This window comes from Saccopteryx bilineata, chromosome 3, assembly GCF_036850765.1.
Source record: "Saccopteryx bilineata isolate mSacBil1 chromosome 3, mSacBil1_pri_phased_curated, whole genome shotgun sequence".
NCBI lineage: Eukaryota > Metazoa > Chordata > Mammalia > Chiroptera > Emballonuridae > Saccopteryx > Saccopteryx bilineata.
The window spans coordinates 313,950,832-313,968,216 of NC_089492.1; the positions used below are offsets into that span (position 1 = coordinate 313,950,832).

At 54.2% G+C, this 17,385-nt stretch overlaps 1 protein-coding gene across 2 annotated transcripts in view; it reads right to left on the minus strand.

Annotated features, from left to right (window-relative positions):
• The window catches only part of CLASRP (CLK4 associating serine/arginine rich protein), a 31,850-nt gene that overhangs the window by 2,472 nt on the left and 11,993 nt on the right, over nucleotides 1-17,385 (minus strand). Inside the window, exons 3-18 of one of the 2 annotated variants that reach the window (XR_010730613.1) lie at nucleotides 17,178-17,275; nucleotides 16,523-16,624; nucleotides 16,219-16,298; nucleotides 14,098-14,182; nucleotides 12,728-12,876; nucleotides 11,789-11,885; nucleotides 8,515-8,593; nucleotides 8,359-8,432; nucleotides 7,208-7,249; nucleotides 4,969-5,184; nucleotides 4,569-4,856; nucleotides 2,428-2,691; nucleotides 2,118-2,161; nucleotides 1,724-1,784; nucleotides 1,483-1,541; nucleotides 1,364-1,410 (exon numbers count right to left, since the gene is read on the minus strand). Coding sequence is in view for 1 of the 2 variants with exons in the window: in XM_066271838.1 (XP_066127935.1) it covers nucleotides 1,364-1,410; nucleotides 1,483-1,541; nucleotides 1,724-1,784; nucleotides 2,122-2,161; nucleotides 2,428-2,691; nucleotides 4,569-4,856; nucleotides 4,969-5,184; nucleotides 7,208-7,249; nucleotides 8,359-8,432; nucleotides 8,515-8,593; nucleotides 11,789-11,885; nucleotides 12,728-12,876; nucleotides 14,098-14,182; nucleotides 16,219-16,298; nucleotides 16,523-16,624; nucleotides 17,178-17,275 (1,781 nt within the window). In the remaining variant the exon portion in view is untranslated. The remainder of the gene's footprint in view (nucleotides 1-1,363; nucleotides 1,411-1,482; nucleotides 1,542-1,723; nucleotides 1,785-2,117; nucleotides 2,162-2,427; nucleotides 2,692-4,568; nucleotides 4,857-4,968; nucleotides 5,185-7,207; nucleotides 7,250-8,358; nucleotides 8,433-8,514; nucleotides 8,594-11,788; nucleotides 11,886-12,727; nucleotides 12,877-14,097; nucleotides 14,183-16,218; nucleotides 16,299-16,522; nucleotides 16,625-17,177; nucleotides 17,276-17,385) is intronic. The other variant, XM_066271838.1, reaches the window with a different exon arrangement.

Here is a 17,385-nt window from a genome sequence, read left to right on the forward strand (position 1 = left end):
TGCAAGAGCAAACTATCCTCACTTAGAAATGTGGATGGAACTCAGAGGGGATGCTGGCTGGGCAGAGCCAGGACCCGAACCCAGTTAGCCTTGCTGTGAGCGGCTTGCTGAACTAACAGAAAGGAGGGCTGCATAGTTCAATCATTTCCTGTCTCACTCAGGGCACAGTCGCAGAACACAAGGACTTACGTGCTAAGTGCTTAATTGGTTTTTGACAGAATGACTGGGATTTGCAATCCTAAAGTGATATATACTGGGTGCCTTCTCCTGGCTGAGGTGAGACAACTATTCCATTCCCATTTAGTAGCTGAGATTCAGACAGAAGAAAGGCCCACAGATGCTGAGTAGCCACACAGGATCTGAACACAGGTCTGCCTGATGGCCGAGTCCCTGGGCACTCTGCCCCGGCTCCTCCTGATGGCAGCACACAGCACCCTCGGAAACCCAACACACAAACAGGCGTGTAATAAATAACGGCCCTGACGACAACTAATAGTAGTGTTAGGCATCAGACCCTCCTACATGCCAGGCACTGCACTGGGAGCCTTACATATAGCACAACCCCGCCAAGGCAGGGGGCATTATTTTGTCTGTCTCAGAGAGGAAAGAGTCCCAGGTCAGAAGGATCAAGTTGCTTGTTCAAGGACCAACAAGAAGTACGAGATAGGATGCAAAAAAGGTATTAGGCAACACAGCCCTGCCACTGACTGACTCCTCTCCTTGCCAACATGGACCACTACGGCCTCCACGTGTCCCTGGAGGCTGAAGACTTATGGGCGCTAATCCCTGAACCAGCCTGTGAAGTCGAAGTGGACACCAAGAGAGCTAGTGCCTATCCCAGGACCACACAAAAAACACAGCAAGGACTCAGCTCTGCAGTGAAAGAAGAAAAGCAGAGGGAGAGAAGCCCCGTCTCCCAGTGCCGGGATAGACTAGCCATGGGGCTGGCTGGAATTCAGCCCCTCCACAAATGGCACCACCAAGGCGTTCTGGGGGCTGCGCACACAGCAGCGGGCCAGCAGCCAGACCTGGCGTCTCAGCGCAGACAGCAGCAATAAGGGAGCACACAAAACAGACGGCACCCCAGGCAGGGGTTAGTGCTATGAAGCAAACAAGAGCAGAGCTGGAGGATGAGCATTCTGGGGTGCTGGTCCAGACAGGATGGTCAGGGAGGAAACCAGGTGGGGATCTGGGGAAGAGCTTGCTGTGCCAAGAGAAGAGCAAAGGGAATGAGAGCTGGAGGCTAACAGCATCAGAGCAGGGTCTCAGTGGCTGGAGTGAGCTGGGGATGGAGAGAACGAAGGAAACAGGCTCCCCCAAAGCAGGTGCTGTGGCCCTGATCCAGGAAGCAGGACGGTCTTACTTCATACGGATCTTGCGGGCCATGGCGCGCAGCTCGTCTTCCCGCTCCTGAGGAAGAGGTGGCAGTGAGGGCTGGCCCCGCAAACCCCCCCTGAGCCCCAGCCCTCACCCTGCCCTTACCTGACGCTCATGCTCCTGCTGGATCATCTTCTCCTGAGCGGCCTTCTTATCCGCTTTGACTGTGGGGGGAAGGCACACGGCAACTGAGGGGTGCCCTCAAGAGCCCGCCAAACTCCGAGGGCCGGCCAAGGCCCTTTGCGTGGTAACAGAGGAGAAACGCACACACTCATTCCCCCTGGAGTGCCCTGCCCCCCAAGGCCAGGCTGGAAGGTGGGGGAGCGAGAAGACTTGGGGGACATACACTGCCTGTTCAGTGCCTTTTGCATCCTCAGCTTCAGCTTTTCCTGTGGCGTCAGCTTGGGCTGGGGAAGGGGGAGAAGAGGCAGGAGAGGGGGTGGGTGTCCCAGAGTTCCCACAACCCACCTCATCCAAGAGCCTGGGATTCGGGGGGACATATGGGGAAGGGCAGGTTGTGGACACCTGCCATGAAGGTCTGGAAGACCAGGACAGATGGAGTCCCGCTGGACAGTGAGGAGAGGGATACACTGATCTCATGGGGGCAGAGCCCTTCCAGACCCCCTCAATCCCCAGGGTTGGATCTCCCAGCCCACCCGGGCCCCCCTGCAGGCCCACCGGGCCCAGCACTCGGGCACTGCTGCTGGCGGGAGTTAGACGGGCGAGTTCCAAATTCTTACTGACTTTGGCAGCTCCTGTCTCTTTACCAGCGGCAGGGTCGGTCCTGGGAGGAGGAAAGAACACCGGCCACCTCTGACATCACACAGCCTCAGCACTGCCCACAAACCAGAGTCAAGACCGTGACTCCCTATGACCCATCATCCAAGGCAAGGCCCCGACTCCTCAGCCTCGCCCTCACCCTCCCAGGTCAGGGCTGTGTTCCCCTCAAACCTCCTGGGGTAGGAGCAAGTTCCCATCAAAAAGAGACTAGTGAAGTTCATCCTGACCTGAGGCTGATAAGCCTCTTCCCCCAGCCCTGCACCTGCTCACTTTTTCAGCTTCTCGCCCACAGCGGGGGACGACGCCGGCCTGGTCAGCTTCTCCCTTGGGGGTGATGGCGAATGACTCTGGCTGCGGCTTCGGCTGTGGCTGCAGCTGCGGCTTCGGCTCTGGCTCTGGCTGGGGCTGCGGCTTCGAGTCAGGCTGCGACTGCGAGATGGGCTGAGGGACCAACTGCTGCGGCTGTGGCTGCTGCTGTGGTGCCTGGGGCCCCGGCCGCCACGCCTGTACCAGTCCCCAGAGCGGGAGCGGCTCCTGGGGGCATGGCAGAGCAGAGGGTCATGAGGCTCTAAGGACCCATTCACAGCCCCCTTCCCCCCCCAGCTCCAAATCTACAGTCCTGCAAGGGCCTGTGGCTGATCCAAGTGTGACTCCAGTTCCTTTGCCTCAGAAATCCCAGCTGTTCCCTGACCTTGCTCAGTCTGAACAGAGACCACCCTTTGGACATAACCCCCCTAAAACGCATCAGACACCCATTCATCTACCTCCCTGGGTGACCTCTGACAGGGTGGGACCTGGCTGGTCAGCTCCATTACACACTGTACCCAGCTCAGGATATCCCTGAGCCACATCCTCCCCTTGCCAAGATCAGGGTCTCACACCAGTGGGGACCACTTCCTCGCTTCACCCCCCACCAGGTGCAGCGCACACTGCCAGATCCAGTCTGGGGAGGAGTACCCTTGTCCTCTCTCTGCTTGGGACCCTGGCCTGGGGCACAAGGGGGAGTCTGTGGGGACAGCCCTCACTGCCATCTCTTCCTCAGGAAGTGCCCCCTGTAGGTAGGGCTCTACTCCTCAGGTAGGGTTCACTGGCAGGCTGGCACTGGACATGTAACTAGCCCTCCCCACCTCTAGCCCTTTTCCTGTTGCTGCTCTGGGTCATCCTTCTGGGAGTGACCTGGAAGTCAGATCTAGGCCCTACACTGTTCTATTGGGGCTTTCCTGGGTTTTTACACAATTAAAATTTGTTGGCAACACTGAAAAAATAAGAGCCTCCCTTAAAAAACCCAGACTCTCCACTTTTCTTGGGAAACCAGAGGAATAAGCAACACACAGTGAGCAGTCAATAAGCCCACTGGATGGGACATGTGCTCCCTAGTTCACTAGGGCCCACCTGGTCCCTCTATTTTGTCTGCCAGATCCCATAGGTAGCTTATGTTGAGAGGCACACAGCAATGATACAAGTGAGGTTACTAATGACAATAGCCATTCCCAAGTGCTAGGCTAAAGTGTAAACACTAGCAAGTACAGGATTTACCTTGTCACACTTTCACATGACAAAGGGATAATCTCTCTAATTCACACACAAAGGAACAAGGCCCTGAAAGTTCACTAGCAGGGCCAGAATTTATACACAGACAAATGCTCCCAGGTCCATGTTCTCACCCACCAGGCCAAGCGACCTTCCCACAGCAGCCTGAGCTCCACGGGGAAGGAACGGAAGGCTGTTCCAGTCTCTAGGGGTTTTATCTGCGCAGGGGTCGGGAGCCTTTTTGGCTGAACCATGAACGCCACATATTTTAAAATGTAATTCCATGAGAGCCATATAACGACTCGTGTATGTTACACATTAGCCAATAAAAATTTGGTGTTGTCCCAGAGGACAGCTGTGATTGGCTCCAAAAACCCGCAACCATGAACACGAGCGGTAGGAAATGAATGAATTGTAATACATGAGAATGTTTTATATTTTTAACATTTTAAATTAAAGATTTGTCTGCGAGCCAGATGCAGCCATCAAGAGAGCCACATCTGCCTCACGAGCCATAGGTTCCCAACCCGTCCTACGCCATCTGCAGCACTCACCTCAAACGCTGCTTCGCCCACAAAGGGCTGCCTCGATTCTTCTGCCCCTTCCCACAGGGTCCCCTAGCTCTAAAGTCCGGGTGCCTCTGCAAACTACCGGACACCTTGGAGTGTCCACATACCTCTCCACCTCTGGGCCTGGGAAGTCTTCTGTCCCCACTGAGTCTCCGAGCATGGTGGCGGTGTTCCACCCATAGCACCATACCTGGAGCTCCCTCAGAATGGGCCTACCTTTCCTACGAACCCAGTGCTTCCTGGTCTCACTGACCTCGGGCTCAGGCTACCAACAGGTTTCTCACCCCCACATGCACTCCAGGCCACACGTACCTACTTCTGCGCCGGGGCCCATACCCACCGCGTCGGGCTGGTGAGCGGGAGTAGCGGTGTCCATCTCGGGAGCCCCCACCGGAATGCCGCCGACCACGGCTGCGGGACCGTGAATAGCGCCGGGAGCGAGACCGAGAGCGAGACCAGGATCGGGAGCGGGAGCGGGCATGGCGGCCTGAGCGATAGTAGCTCCCACCGTGGCGGGAGCGGGAGCTGGAGCGAGAGCTGGAGCGGGAGCTGGAGGTCCTCGAAGCAGAAGAGGAGGAGGAGGAGGAGGAGGGGCGGCGGCTGCAGGTGGGGCAGAGGGCCGATCAGTATCAGTCTGAGCCCCAGTCGCCCCCTGCCCCAGGTCCCCCCATGGTGTCCAGGGGTGTAGGGCAAGCGCGTGAGCGTTACCGACCGGGCGTTGGCATTACGTCCCGGTGCGGGGCCGCCAGGCTGGGGGGGTGCAGGAGGCTTCCCTGGGGTGGCCCCTGATGCAGCTGCCGCCGCAGCTGCTGCAGCTGCCTCCTCATCACTGCCCCCAAAACTGGTGATGAACGTGATCTTCTCCTCATGGCCCGGAGTCGGGGAGCGGGAGCGGGAGCGGGACTCAGAGCTGGATTCTGAGGGTGACCTATAGAGCAGGGAGGGTGCTCAGTCACCAGGTCCCTGAGCCTGTCCACCAGCTAAGGACACATACTGCAGGGTAACAGAAGTGAGAGCGGCATGGCACCTTACACCCAGCTCCCATGAATAGAGCCTAAAGGCTGTCGGAAGATTTTATTCATGACCAGGTAGCCTTTCCAAAGAACCAAAAAAGAGAGTGACAGTTAACTGTACTGACTTTATGTGGCTATGATAAAGGAAGAAACAGCCTGACCAGGCAGTGGTGCAATGGACAGTGTCGAACAGGGACTCAGAGGACCCAGGTTCAAAACCCCAAGGTTGCCGGCTTGAGCGTGGGATCAAAGACATAACCCCATGGTCGCTGGCTTGAGCTCAAGGTCACTGGCTTGAACAAGGGTCACTGGCTCTGCTGTAGCCCCCAGGTCAAGGTACATATGAGAAAGCAATCAATGAAAACTAAGGCGCTGCAATGAAGAATCGATACTTCTCATCTCTCTCCCTTCCTGTCTGTCTGTCCCTATCTGTCCTCCTCTCTAACACACACACACACACACATACACACACACACACACACATGAAGAAAAAGATCTACACGAATTTCCCAGTATACATGTCAGTAGAAGCAAGTCTTAAGACATTAAATGTAGTAAAATGCCTTTTTTATAAAAGGTACTGTTAGCCCTCATAGGTCTCATGTACTGAGCCAGACATCTCACCAAAATGTGTATGTGCCTCACCTCACATCTCCTCCCCAGTGCCCCTGAAACAGGGCTCTCCCAACCCACTCTCAAGAGGGAAATAGGTTAGACATGTCTGTTCACTCTCAAAACCCCTCCCCAATCACTGTCACATCCAGCAGAGACATGTGCACGGCCAGTCCACCTGTGCCTATTAATTCTCACTGCTTATTTCTGGGAGTTCAGATTAATGACTTCTGATTTATAAATTATGCCTTTCTACCATATTTGAACATTAAAAAAAAATTGATTTTTAGAGGGGGGAAGAGAAGCATCAATTTGTTGTTCCACTTAATTTAGGCATTTATTGGTTGACTTTTTTTTTTCTTTTTTTTAACAGAGACAGAGAGAGGAACAGATAAGGTCAAACAGAAAGGGAGAGAGACGAGAATCATCAATTCTTCTTTGCAGCACCTTACATATTCATTAATTGCTTTCTCATATGTGCCTTGACCAGGGGGCTACAGCAGACTGAGTGACCACTTGTTCAAGCCAGCGACCCTGGGTTCAAGCTGGTGAGCTGAGCTCAAACCAAGTGACCCCACGCTCAAGCTGGCGACCTCAGGGTTTCGAATCTGGTTCCTCCACATCCCAGTCTGATGCTCTATCCACTGCGCCACTGCCTGGTCAAGCGGGACCCTGTTTTTTTTGTTGTTGTTTTTTTTTCCTGAAGCTGGAAACGAGGAGAGACAGACAGACAGACCCCGCATGCGCCTGACCAGGATCCACCCGGCAAGCCCACCAGGGGGCAATGCTCTGCTGCGACCAGAGCCACTCTAGCGCCTGGGGCAGAGGCCAAGGAGCCATCCCCAGCGCCCGGGCCATCTTTGCTCCAATGGAGCCTTGGCTGCGGGAGAGGAAGAGAGAGACAGAGAGGAAGGAGAGGGGGAGAGGTGGAGAAGCAAATGGGCGCTTCTCCTATGTGCCCTGGCCAGGAATCGAACCCGGGTCCCCCGCACGCCAGGCCGATGCTCTACCGCTGAGCCAACTGGCCAGGGCCAGACCTTATTTTTTTTTAACACAACACTCCATTATGTTTAAACCGGAAGACTAAAGACAGTTCATATATAAAGAAAAAAAATGGGAAAGCAGGCTAACGTCAGAAAACAAACAAAAATGATTCAGACCCATAGCTGATGTCAGATGCTAAGAGCCCTGGAACATATTACCAAATCTGTGAGCTCAGGGTACCCTACAGGTGCACCTACAGGGCACCCGCCCTCACCTGTCATCACCCCTGCCTCTCCATTAGGGGTTTGCTGGCTGCTGCTCCCTGGGACCCGGGGAACTCACCGTTTATAGGGGTCGTAAGTGGGGCTGTCTCGGCGAGCATAGCTATGAAGAGAAGAGGGGGGGGGGGTGACAGGAGGAGGGTTGGGATCTGAGCTGGCATGGAATTGGGCCCAGCCCCTGAACCTGGGCAACAGAGGCCAGACACTGGGCATGATGAGGAAGGGCCCTGCCCTGATTCCTTCACCTATCCTGCCCTAGATCTATCCAAAGCCTGAACCTTGACCCCATTCCCCAAACAATGTTCCAGCCCCATCCTGACCCCAAGCAACAAGAGCTTCAGTCTCAGTCCTGCTCGGCTTCAAGTCCCCAGACTGGAAGTGTCCTTCCTCCACTCCACAACCCGAGTTCTGCTAAGTGGGCCCTGCCTTACCAATGATGATAAAACTAGAACTACGAACATGTCTCAGATGCCACTTGCCCAGGGTCACACATCTCATAAGTGAAAGCTGAAATTCCAACTTAGGCCATATGGCCCTGAGCCTACCTCCATGGCGATGACAATGACAATAAGCATCAGTGTGACTCTTTAATGAACATTATCCAGACCATACAACAAACCCTGAAGCTACATGGGGTGTTTACTCCTCATAGCAACTCTCAATAACACTCCTTGTATATAGGACACGTGGCAAAAAAAGGTACTGGCTTGCCCGGGGCACCAGGCCTAAGATGCTGCGGCAAGAGGACTCCCCACTCACATCAGCCTGCCTCACCCAAACCCACTCAAGACCTCAATGTGAGCACTGGCACAGCCCCTGTCCTGGGAGGTGACAGTGCCCTTTTTCCAAAGGAAGAAACTAAAGGCTGGAAAAGGAAATCACTTGCCCAAACTCTAACAGAGAGGAAGCAACTAAGCAGCCCCATGCGCCTTGCCTCTTCCAGCCACCCCCGGGGGGCCCCCCACACTGAGTCCCAACATCCATCCTGGCAGGGCCCCCAAGTCCAGCAGAGTGAGAATGGCTGGCAGGGCAGGGCATCCACATGTCCCTCAGGCCACTCCTACCTCTAAACCTTCCCCATTTACCGCCCCACTAGGATTCTCTGCAAGCTACAAGCGTGCCCCCAGAGTCTCCCTGAGCTCCACCTCTCCTCCAGAGCCTGAAAGGACTGCCACTGGCAGGCTGGGGGGCACAAGGAAGAACCCAACCAACCTGGGTGGGCTGATCTTTCGGCCCCTCAGGCGCTTTTCCCGGAACTCCCTCCGCTGGCGACGGGAGCGGCGGCCCTGGAGTAGGGTAGGTACCAGGCTGGTAAGGGGTGCCCTCCCTGAGATACACTCATGTGCCCTACCCAGGCCCAGACCTCACCGAGTACATGGCCTTCTCCTCCTCAAGGGCCTTGGCATGCTTGATGGCCTCCGCCTCCTCCTTGTCTTTCCGGAGCATCCTGCAGAGAGGGATAACTGTCACAAAGAGTAGGCAGGCCACAAGCAGAGTCACTGCAGGAGGTGAGGTACCCCACGTCATCCGGGACTTCTCATGCATTCTGCACTATTACCAAGCACTTACTGCATACCAGGTATTACCTTAGGTATTGGGGATTCAGTATTAAAAAAGAAAAAGAGCCTGACCAGGTGGTGGTGCAGTGGATAGAGCGTCGGACTGGGAAGCGGAGGACCCAGGTTCAAGACCCCGAGGTCGCCAGCTTGAGCACGGGCTCATCTGGTTTGAGCAAAAGCCCACCAGCTTGAATCCAAGGTCGCTGGCTCCAGCAAGGGGTTACTTGGTCCGCTGAAGGCCCGTGGTCAAGGCACATATGAAAAGCAATCAATGAACAACTAAGGTGTTGCAATGCACAATAAAAAACTAATGATTGATGCTTCTCATCTCTCTCCGTTCCTGTCTGTCTGTCCCTGTCTATCCCTCTGACTCACTCTCTGTCTCTGTAAAAAATAAAAATAAATTATTTATTTATTTATTTATTTGTATTTTTCTGAAGCTGGAAACCGGGAGAGACAGTCAGAGAGACTCCCGCATGCGCCCGACCTGGATCTACCCGGCACGCCCACCAGGGGCGATGCTCTGCCCACCAGGGGGCGATGCTCTGCCTCTCCGGGGCGTCGCTCTGCCGCGACCAGAGCCACTCTAGCGCCTGGGGCAGAGGCCAAGGAGCCATCCTCAGCGCCCGGGCCATCTTTTGCTCCAATGGAGCCTCGGCTGCGGGAGGGGAAGAGAAAGACAGAGAGGAAGGAGGGGGGTGGTGGAGAAGCAAATGGGCGCTTCTCCTATGTGCCCTGGCCGGGAATCGAACCCGGGTCCCCCGCACGCCAGGCCAACGCTCTACCGCTGAGCCAACCAGCCAGGACCTAAAAATAAATAAAAAAAAAAAAAGAAGAAAAGAAAAATCCTCATCCTCACGAGCTTATGTTCTGGGGAAAAGGCAGCCAATGGCCACAGTAATGAATCATGTGATAGGTTAGATGGTGAAAACCTATATGGGAAAATAAACCGTGAAAGGGGGAAAGGAATTACCAGAACAGGTAGATGCTATAACAGCTTTCTTTCTTTTCTTTTTTTTTTTTTACAGAGACAGAGAGTGAGTCAGAGAGAGGGATAGACAGGGACAAACAGACAAGAATGGAGAGAGATGAGAAGCATCAATCAGTAGTTTTTCTTCTTTTTTTTTTTTTTTTATTCATTTTAGAGAGGAGAGGGAAAGACAGAGAGAGAGAGAGAGAGAGAGAGAGGAGAGGCAGAGAGAGAGAAGGGGGGAGGAGCTGGAAGCATCAACTCCCATATGTGCCTTGACCAGGCAAGCCCAGGGTTTCGAACCGACGACCTCAGCATTTCCAGGTCGACGCTTTATCCACTGCGCCACCACAGGTCAGGCAATCAGTAGTTTTTCATTGCGCATTGCAACACCTTAGTTGTTCATTGATTGCTTTTCATATGTGCCTTGACCGCAGGCCTTCAGCAGACCGAGTAGCCCCTTGCTGGAGCCAGCGACCTTGGGTTCAAGCTGATGGGCTTTTGCTCAAACCAGATGAGCCCATGCTCAAGCTGGCGACCTCGGGGTCTCGAACCTAGGTCCTCCGCTTCCCAGTCCAACGCTCTATTCACTGCGCCACTGCCTGGTCAGGCAGCTTTCTTTCTTTTTAAAGAAATTTACTTATTGATTTTAGAGAGGAATGAAGAGAGAAAAACATCAATTTGTTGTTCCACTTATTTACACATTCATTGGTTGATTCCTGCATGTGCCCTAAGACCAGGGATCGAACTCACAACCTTGGTGTATTAGGACGATGCTCTAAGCAGCTAAGCCACCCGGCCAGGACTGCTGCAACAGCTTTCAACAAGGTCAGTGTCTGATAAGGCAGTGACGCAGTAGATAGAGCATCGGACTGGAATGTGAAGAACCCAGGTTCGAGACCCTGAGGTCGCCAGCTTGAGCGCAGGCTCATCTGGTTTGAGCAAGGCTCACCAGCTTGGACCCAAGGACACTGGCTCGAGCAAGGGGTCACTTGCTCTGCTGTAGCCTCCCGGTCAAGGCACATATGAGAAATCAATCAATGAACTACTAAGGAGCCGCAACAAAGAATTGATGTTTCCCATCTCTCTCCGTTCCTATCTGTCTGTCCCTATCTGTCCCTCTCTCTTTCTGTCTCTGCCACAAAAAACAACAACAAAAACACCCAGGTCATCGGCTTGAGTGCAGCTTATTTGGCTTGAGCAAGGGCTCAACCAGCTTGAGCAAGGGGTCACCGGCTCGAGCACAAAGGTTGATGGGCTTAAAGCCCAAGGTCACTGTCTTGAGCAATGAGTCACTGGCTCTGCTGTAGCCCCCCGGTCAAGGCACATAAGAAAGCAATCAATGAACAACTAAGGTGCTGCAATGAAGAACTGATGCTTCTCACCTCTCTCCCCTCCTGTCTGTCCTTCTCTGTTTCTGTCCCTCTCACTTAAAAAAGAAAAAGGGAGGTCAGAGATGCCACAGAGAAAGTGAGAACAAGGAGAAATCTGGGGAGTAAGCTGTACAGATACCATCTGAGTTAACAGCACAACTGGCCTGGAGGAATAGGAACCACAGAGGCTGGGAATGGGTGAAGTGTGCAAGTAGAAGGGCAAAGGACCAGGCAAGTGAGACTTTGTAGCCGTGGTAAAGACACTGGTTGCTCCTGAGTGAGGTGGGAGCCATGGAGGGTTCTGGGCAGGTTCTGTGTTCACACTGAGGATTATTCAGATTCTGACTTACTGCCCTGGTTAGTTGGGAGCCTTCTATGTGATCTGCATGGGGTGTGGCACAGGGCAGGGGCTCAAGCAGCCAAGGTTCATGAAGGGATGACCTAATGAACAAAGCCACCCCACTAGAGGGTGCTGTCCACCAGGTCTAGAAACCCTGGGAGGGAGCTTCACTGGGCCAGATCATCACAGGTCATGTAGAGTTGGGTTTGGCCTTAATTCCTGTCCAGGTAAAGCCAGGTTACAAGGACCCAGCCCATAAGCTCAGAAACCTGAGTGCATAAAGCCCTTGGTGCAGGGCCGGTACACAAAGTGCTTAGGAATGGGGGTGGCTATCAGTACTGGGGTAATGACAGAAATACCACGTCCAAAATGGGAAGAGGTGTCAGCCAGCAGGTCTCACCTGACGAAGTCACCATCAGCCATGCCATAGGTCGTGGCCTGTTTGTTGAGATCTGCCACCTGCTCCTGATTCAGTTCATCCACGTCTACCTCCACGTCTGCACCAAGAGAAAGGCTGTCAGGGGCCAAAGCCAAGCCAGAGGACAGGGAAGAGGGGGCAGTGCCCCAGGTGGGGGCGGCAGAGGGTGCCCACCAGACTGGAGGCCTCTGTAGGGAGATTGTGAGTCAGCTCGTCTCGATGTCCCCAGGCCAGCACAAGGCTTGGCCAGAGGCAAGCACGGTAAATGTTAGGGGTGGGTAGGGTGAGCAGGTAATGTGGTTGACGAGGGCCCAAATAAACAGCAGTGGGATAGATGAGTGAGACATATGGAGGGAGAGAGGGAAGACCGAGGCGTGACAGGATCGGCAGAGGGTAGATGGAGATGGGTGTGGGTCGGGTATTTAGGAGCTGGATGTGTGATAGGGGAGTGGAAGTGGGATAGACATTTTCCATGTGTATGAATAAGTCACTGGCCAACTGAGAGCTGGGATGAGAAGAGGAGGGAGACGGTAGTTGGATCGATGGGTCCTGTGATCGGGGAACGGCAGGGTGGGGGAGAAGGGACGCCTCTGTAATTGGATGAACACTCATTTTCCAGGAAAAAGAAAGAAGGGGAGGGAGAGACAGAGGCTGACACAAGTAGAAAAGAACTGAACCAGAACCTAGGTGGGGACAGTGCCATAAAGTAGTGTCCTAGAAATGAGAAAGGAGACAGACAGGGAAACTGGGAAAAGGAGCATGTGAGTGACAGCAAGGACAGCAGGAGGCTGGAGAGCCCTTGAGCAGGGGTGGGAGAGACAGGGCTTGTGAGCACAGGGCACCCACCGAGGGTAAGGGACGAGACACAAAATACGATGCCCAGGGACTGCGGGGAGGGGGAGGGCAGAGAGGGGACCCCACCGATGTCGGGGATGACCTCATCTTCGTCCGAGTTGCTCTCCTCCTCGGCTGGTGACTCCTCCTCCTCTGGCTTCTCTGGCACCTTCTCTACCTCGGCCACCGTGCTGTCCTCATAGGTGTAGCCAATGGAAGCCTTCTTTTCTGCCAGCCTGGGACAGGGGAGCCTGTGAGCCAGGGCCGCCCAAGGGAGAGGACTTCGCACACCGGGCCCCCGGGACATGGGCCTCTGAGCTGATGGATGCACAGCATCCATGCCTCCAGGCCCTCACCCGTGCTCTCCCTCAGCCTGGGGCCCTCTGCCCCACCTCCCACCAGCCTCTTCCTCCAGGCCTAGATGCAATGCCTCATCTTCCAGAAAGTCCTCCCCCAGGCGGGGTCAAGCCGCTGCCCGGCCCACGTTAGGTCATTTACTGTCAGTGACAGGTCAGTCTCGTCCCATCAGGGTATGAGTCTTCCAAGGACAGGGCCCAGAGTTATCGTGGGTAACAATGTGGCCCAGCTGTGCCCAGAACAGAGCAGGGGCCTGAGCACATGTCTGCTGCTGAATATAGTCCCCATTCACTGACACCTTCACAGTACCAGCCTCACCCTCAAAGTGGGTCATGGATAGGGTCACAGTCCCATTGTGAAAACGCTTCAGGTGGAGGAGGCAAGCAGCAAGCGTTAGGCTCACCGAGGGGAAAGCCTCGAGCAGAAGGAAAGGCGTCAGCTCCAGGACTACTGTGGAGCAGTGGCTGCAGCGGCCCTGGAGGGGAGGCACCCCAGAGGAGGCAGCAGTGTGTGTGAAGGCAGAGAGGCCAAGTATGGCCAGACCAGGGCAGAGAGAGCAGTGACCCTGTCTGGCTGCTGCTCTTCCAAAATGGCCGCTGGGGACTTCCCTGCTCCATGGTAGAATCTGCATGCCCCTGCCATTCCTTAAGCCCGTCTCCAGAGTGACAGTCAGTTGCGGACTGCCAGCTTACTGCTCGGCAGGCACAGGATAAGCGCTTTCCAAGCTCCATTGGTTGCAGTCCTCACCACTTCAGGCAGAGGGGGCTGTTAGACCACCTTACAGAGGAGCACCCCAAAGCCTAGAAGAGGGACGTCCTCATAGGTGGGGTGCAAATTCAGGCCTGTCTCCACGGGGCCTGTTCTCCTAATTGCACCTCCCACCTTTCCACAAACTGAAAACATACTGTAGAGGTTTTGCAGCAAACCTTTCTCTCCAGCTGCTGCTTCCTACTTTAAACATTCTAAGTGCCTACCGGGTACCAAACACTGGCCCTGGCTCTGGGGAGACCAAGGTGGACAGGATGGACAAGGCCATGCCCTGGTGGGGCTCACAGTCCCTCTGTGTCCCCCAAACCCTTGGTGCCCAGACCCCCACTCACTTCTTCTTCTCGTCCTCACTGGGTCTCTGGAGGCCTCCGTACAACTCATCAATGTAGATCTGGTATAGGCACTGCTCCTCTGAGACTGTGCAAGGCAAAAAGCAGGTAGGTCAGAGGGGGCTGCAGAGGGGACACTGGGACTTCAGCATGGGACACAGAAATGCAGTGGAAGATGAGCAGATACAACTCAAGCCTGGCTGGGAGGAGAATCAATGATTTCCAGAAAACACAAACTGTGTGTGGTGGGGACGGAGCAATGGCAGGACGGCCCTGGCTATACCACTGACTCACCATGCATCCCTCACAAAGGGACTTCACCACTCTGTGCCTGTTTCCTTTTCTGTAAAACGGGACCCCTGGCAGAGTGAGTGTTTGGTGCTGGGGCACTGCTACTCTATCACTGTTAAGGAGGGCTCTGCTGGACCCTTCACAACTATAAACCTGTCCTGAGTGATGGATGTCACCTAGATCCCAAGGGCCACTCTACTGTGTCTCTCTCTGTAGTTTACCTTAAATTACGTATGGTTTGGAGCCCTCTGGGCTCTCGCTCACCCACAACACCCACTTCAGGGGGGTTCAGCAATGAACTGAAACCTTCCCTGACTTTACCATGACTCATTGCTGGACCCTGGGCAAGTCCCCTTCCCTGCCTGGGCCTCAGTTTTTCTATCTGTAAAGCGAGGTGGGTGGGTCAGGTGAGCACAGAGGAGACACAGCCCAGCCTTCCCTGGCTCCAGCAGCCATCTCAGTTCCTCCCTGGAGTGGACAAAGCCTAGAGAAGGCCCTGCTGATCTGTCACACACGTGCTGCCTCCCTCTCTGTGCTCCAGCCACTCAGGCTTTCTGTTCCCCTGGCATCCTGCCTTCCCCCTCAGCAGGTTGCTCTTGCACCCTGAGTCCTGCAGCCTACCTCTTTTCCCCAGGGTGCTCCCAGCCACCTTTCACTGACTCCGCTCAGCCAAGCACCTCAGCACCCACTCTGTCCTAACACCCACTTTAGCTTGTAATCAGCACCTACTTTCATGATTATATGGTTGCTGCTTTCTCCCCCAGTAGACCCTTGATCCTGGAGTAGCCTGACCGTCCCAAGTGCTCAGGGCTTATGGGAATGAATGAATGAATGGTCAGATAGAACGAAGGGAAACCCTGACTCTATCACCAATAAGCCATGTGACTCTGGGTGAAGGCAAAAACCACAACAGTGTCAATGGTGACTAATTTCCCTAATTCTAAAGCTTTGCTGATTGATAGAATTTGGAAAACCTGGTTTTAGAGATACCAAAACATCTATCTTAAAAAAGAAATATGGGAATAGTGAATCCATATGGAAAGCCAACTCTGCCGGGCTCAGGGGTTCGTGTGGCCTGTTTTTGCCTTAACTCCACAGGAAACCCTAGGAAGGGGAGGCTGGCTCAAAGTCCTTCTCAGGAGGGCCAGCTAGAGTTTGGAGCTAGCCCTGAGGAGGCAGTAGTAGTTATGGGTGGGGTGAGAACTGCAGCTCCATGGACATGATGTCCCCCCAAACCCTGAGCCACACTGTCCTGTGTGTAAAATGGGGCATCACCCCTACCTTGCTGGGTGGTTCTTCTGATGTAATGAGATGAAGAAGACAAAAAAGCCCAAGTTTGCCAGGGTCCAAATCTCCCCAGGTAAGCCCAGAGCGGGGAAGTCTCCCTGAGCCTCCACTTTCTCCTTGGAAGGCAACAGTGATTGCTTACAGACAATACTGAATATATATGAATGCTCGGCAAACTGTTAAGCAGTCTAAATAATTGTTTAAAACAAAGGAGCAATTTCCTTTTTGAAGCCAACACCATGCAGGCAGGAGAAACAGATATACAAGAAAGAAATGTGTAATTGCAATTTTCCCTGATTTTTTAGGAAAAAAGAACCCAGAGTCAGAGGGCCTAGGATGTAGTAGTGACCTCAGCAGAACCATCCAGTTTAGCAGACGTCTCCTGTACCAGTCAAGAGAAGGAGGCCCAAGCAGGACAGAGTTGGGACCAAATCCAAGGCTTTCCTAGTAGAAGGCACTAGGGTGAAACTTTTCTTCCCAAATCTGTCTAGGTCTTCCAGTGTCTAGGGGCCCCTAAACCACCTCCCTGCACCCCAGATCACTCACTGCCAGCAAAGTCGTTCTGCACCAGGCCTCGGTAGCGCTCGTAGTTACATTTCCGCTCGTCTGATTCCTGTTCCGGGGAGCTTTGGCGGAGGTCAAGGTCTTGAGATCAGAGGGAGAGGGCAGATCCCACCCCCAAGCCAGCAGGAGGGGGTGAGGGGCCCAGCTCAAGCAGGGGAGTGAGGGGGAGCGCTCCCCAATTGTACACCTCCTTCCTTCCAGGAAGGTGGCAGGCAGGCAAGAGTTTGGGAAAGAAGAGGAACTGCTGGGTCGGACTCCCTGCTGGGAACCCATAGAGACAGCTTACATGGTGGTGAGCAGTGGGGGGGTGTAGTCAGGGATGTGGTCCAGGTGGGCACGGACATCAAAGCGGTCAATCATGTTGTTGGTGTCCCCCTGCCAGGGCATCCTGAAGTGGAAAACAAGAGAGCAAGGAACTTAAGATCCGCACTGACCAGGACACAAAGTGCCTGCCTGTTCTCTGCCAGCTCAAGCTTGGGAGCCTGGCCCTCAGTCCCCTCTAAGCCCAATGTCATCGCCCTCACCCTTCTCTTCTTAGTCCCTTATGCTACAAACCTGCATGAACAGGGGGCCTGAGGTAGGTCCACAGAAATTGGGGTGCCTTTTCTCAGAACCAAACAAGAGCAGGGAACTTGAACCAGGACCTAGGCGCCACTTGCCAAGCCCTAGTCACCTGAAATCTCTCTTCTGACCACGTACTTTCTGCTTTATTTCAGCCTCTGATCCTGGTCCCAGTCCTACCCACTCCCCTCTAAGTCCTCAAACCACCACTGCACCCCAGGGCCTCCGCCCCAACCCGTCAGCTCTCCTTGGCCAGTGCCCATCACCTTCCGATGCAGGTCAAGCCTTGCCTGCCTGAGTCCTTCAAGTTCTGTCCATACCCCAGGTCCCTCATGACCCTCGGTCACAGACATCACCCAGCCCCACAAACTCAATCTTACATGTTAACAGGGCTCTCTGCAGCCAGGGCGACTGCAGAATCCAGGTGTACCTTGCAAGCTCTGCCATGCACCTGCAGGAACTGGGCTGGGTCTTTTTTCTGCAGGGATAGAGAGTATGGAAGTAATCTCCCAGTGAACTTCAAACCTCACCCCCCATATACACAACCAAGGAGCAAGCTCTCCTCTCATGTCAAGCAGGCCATACCTC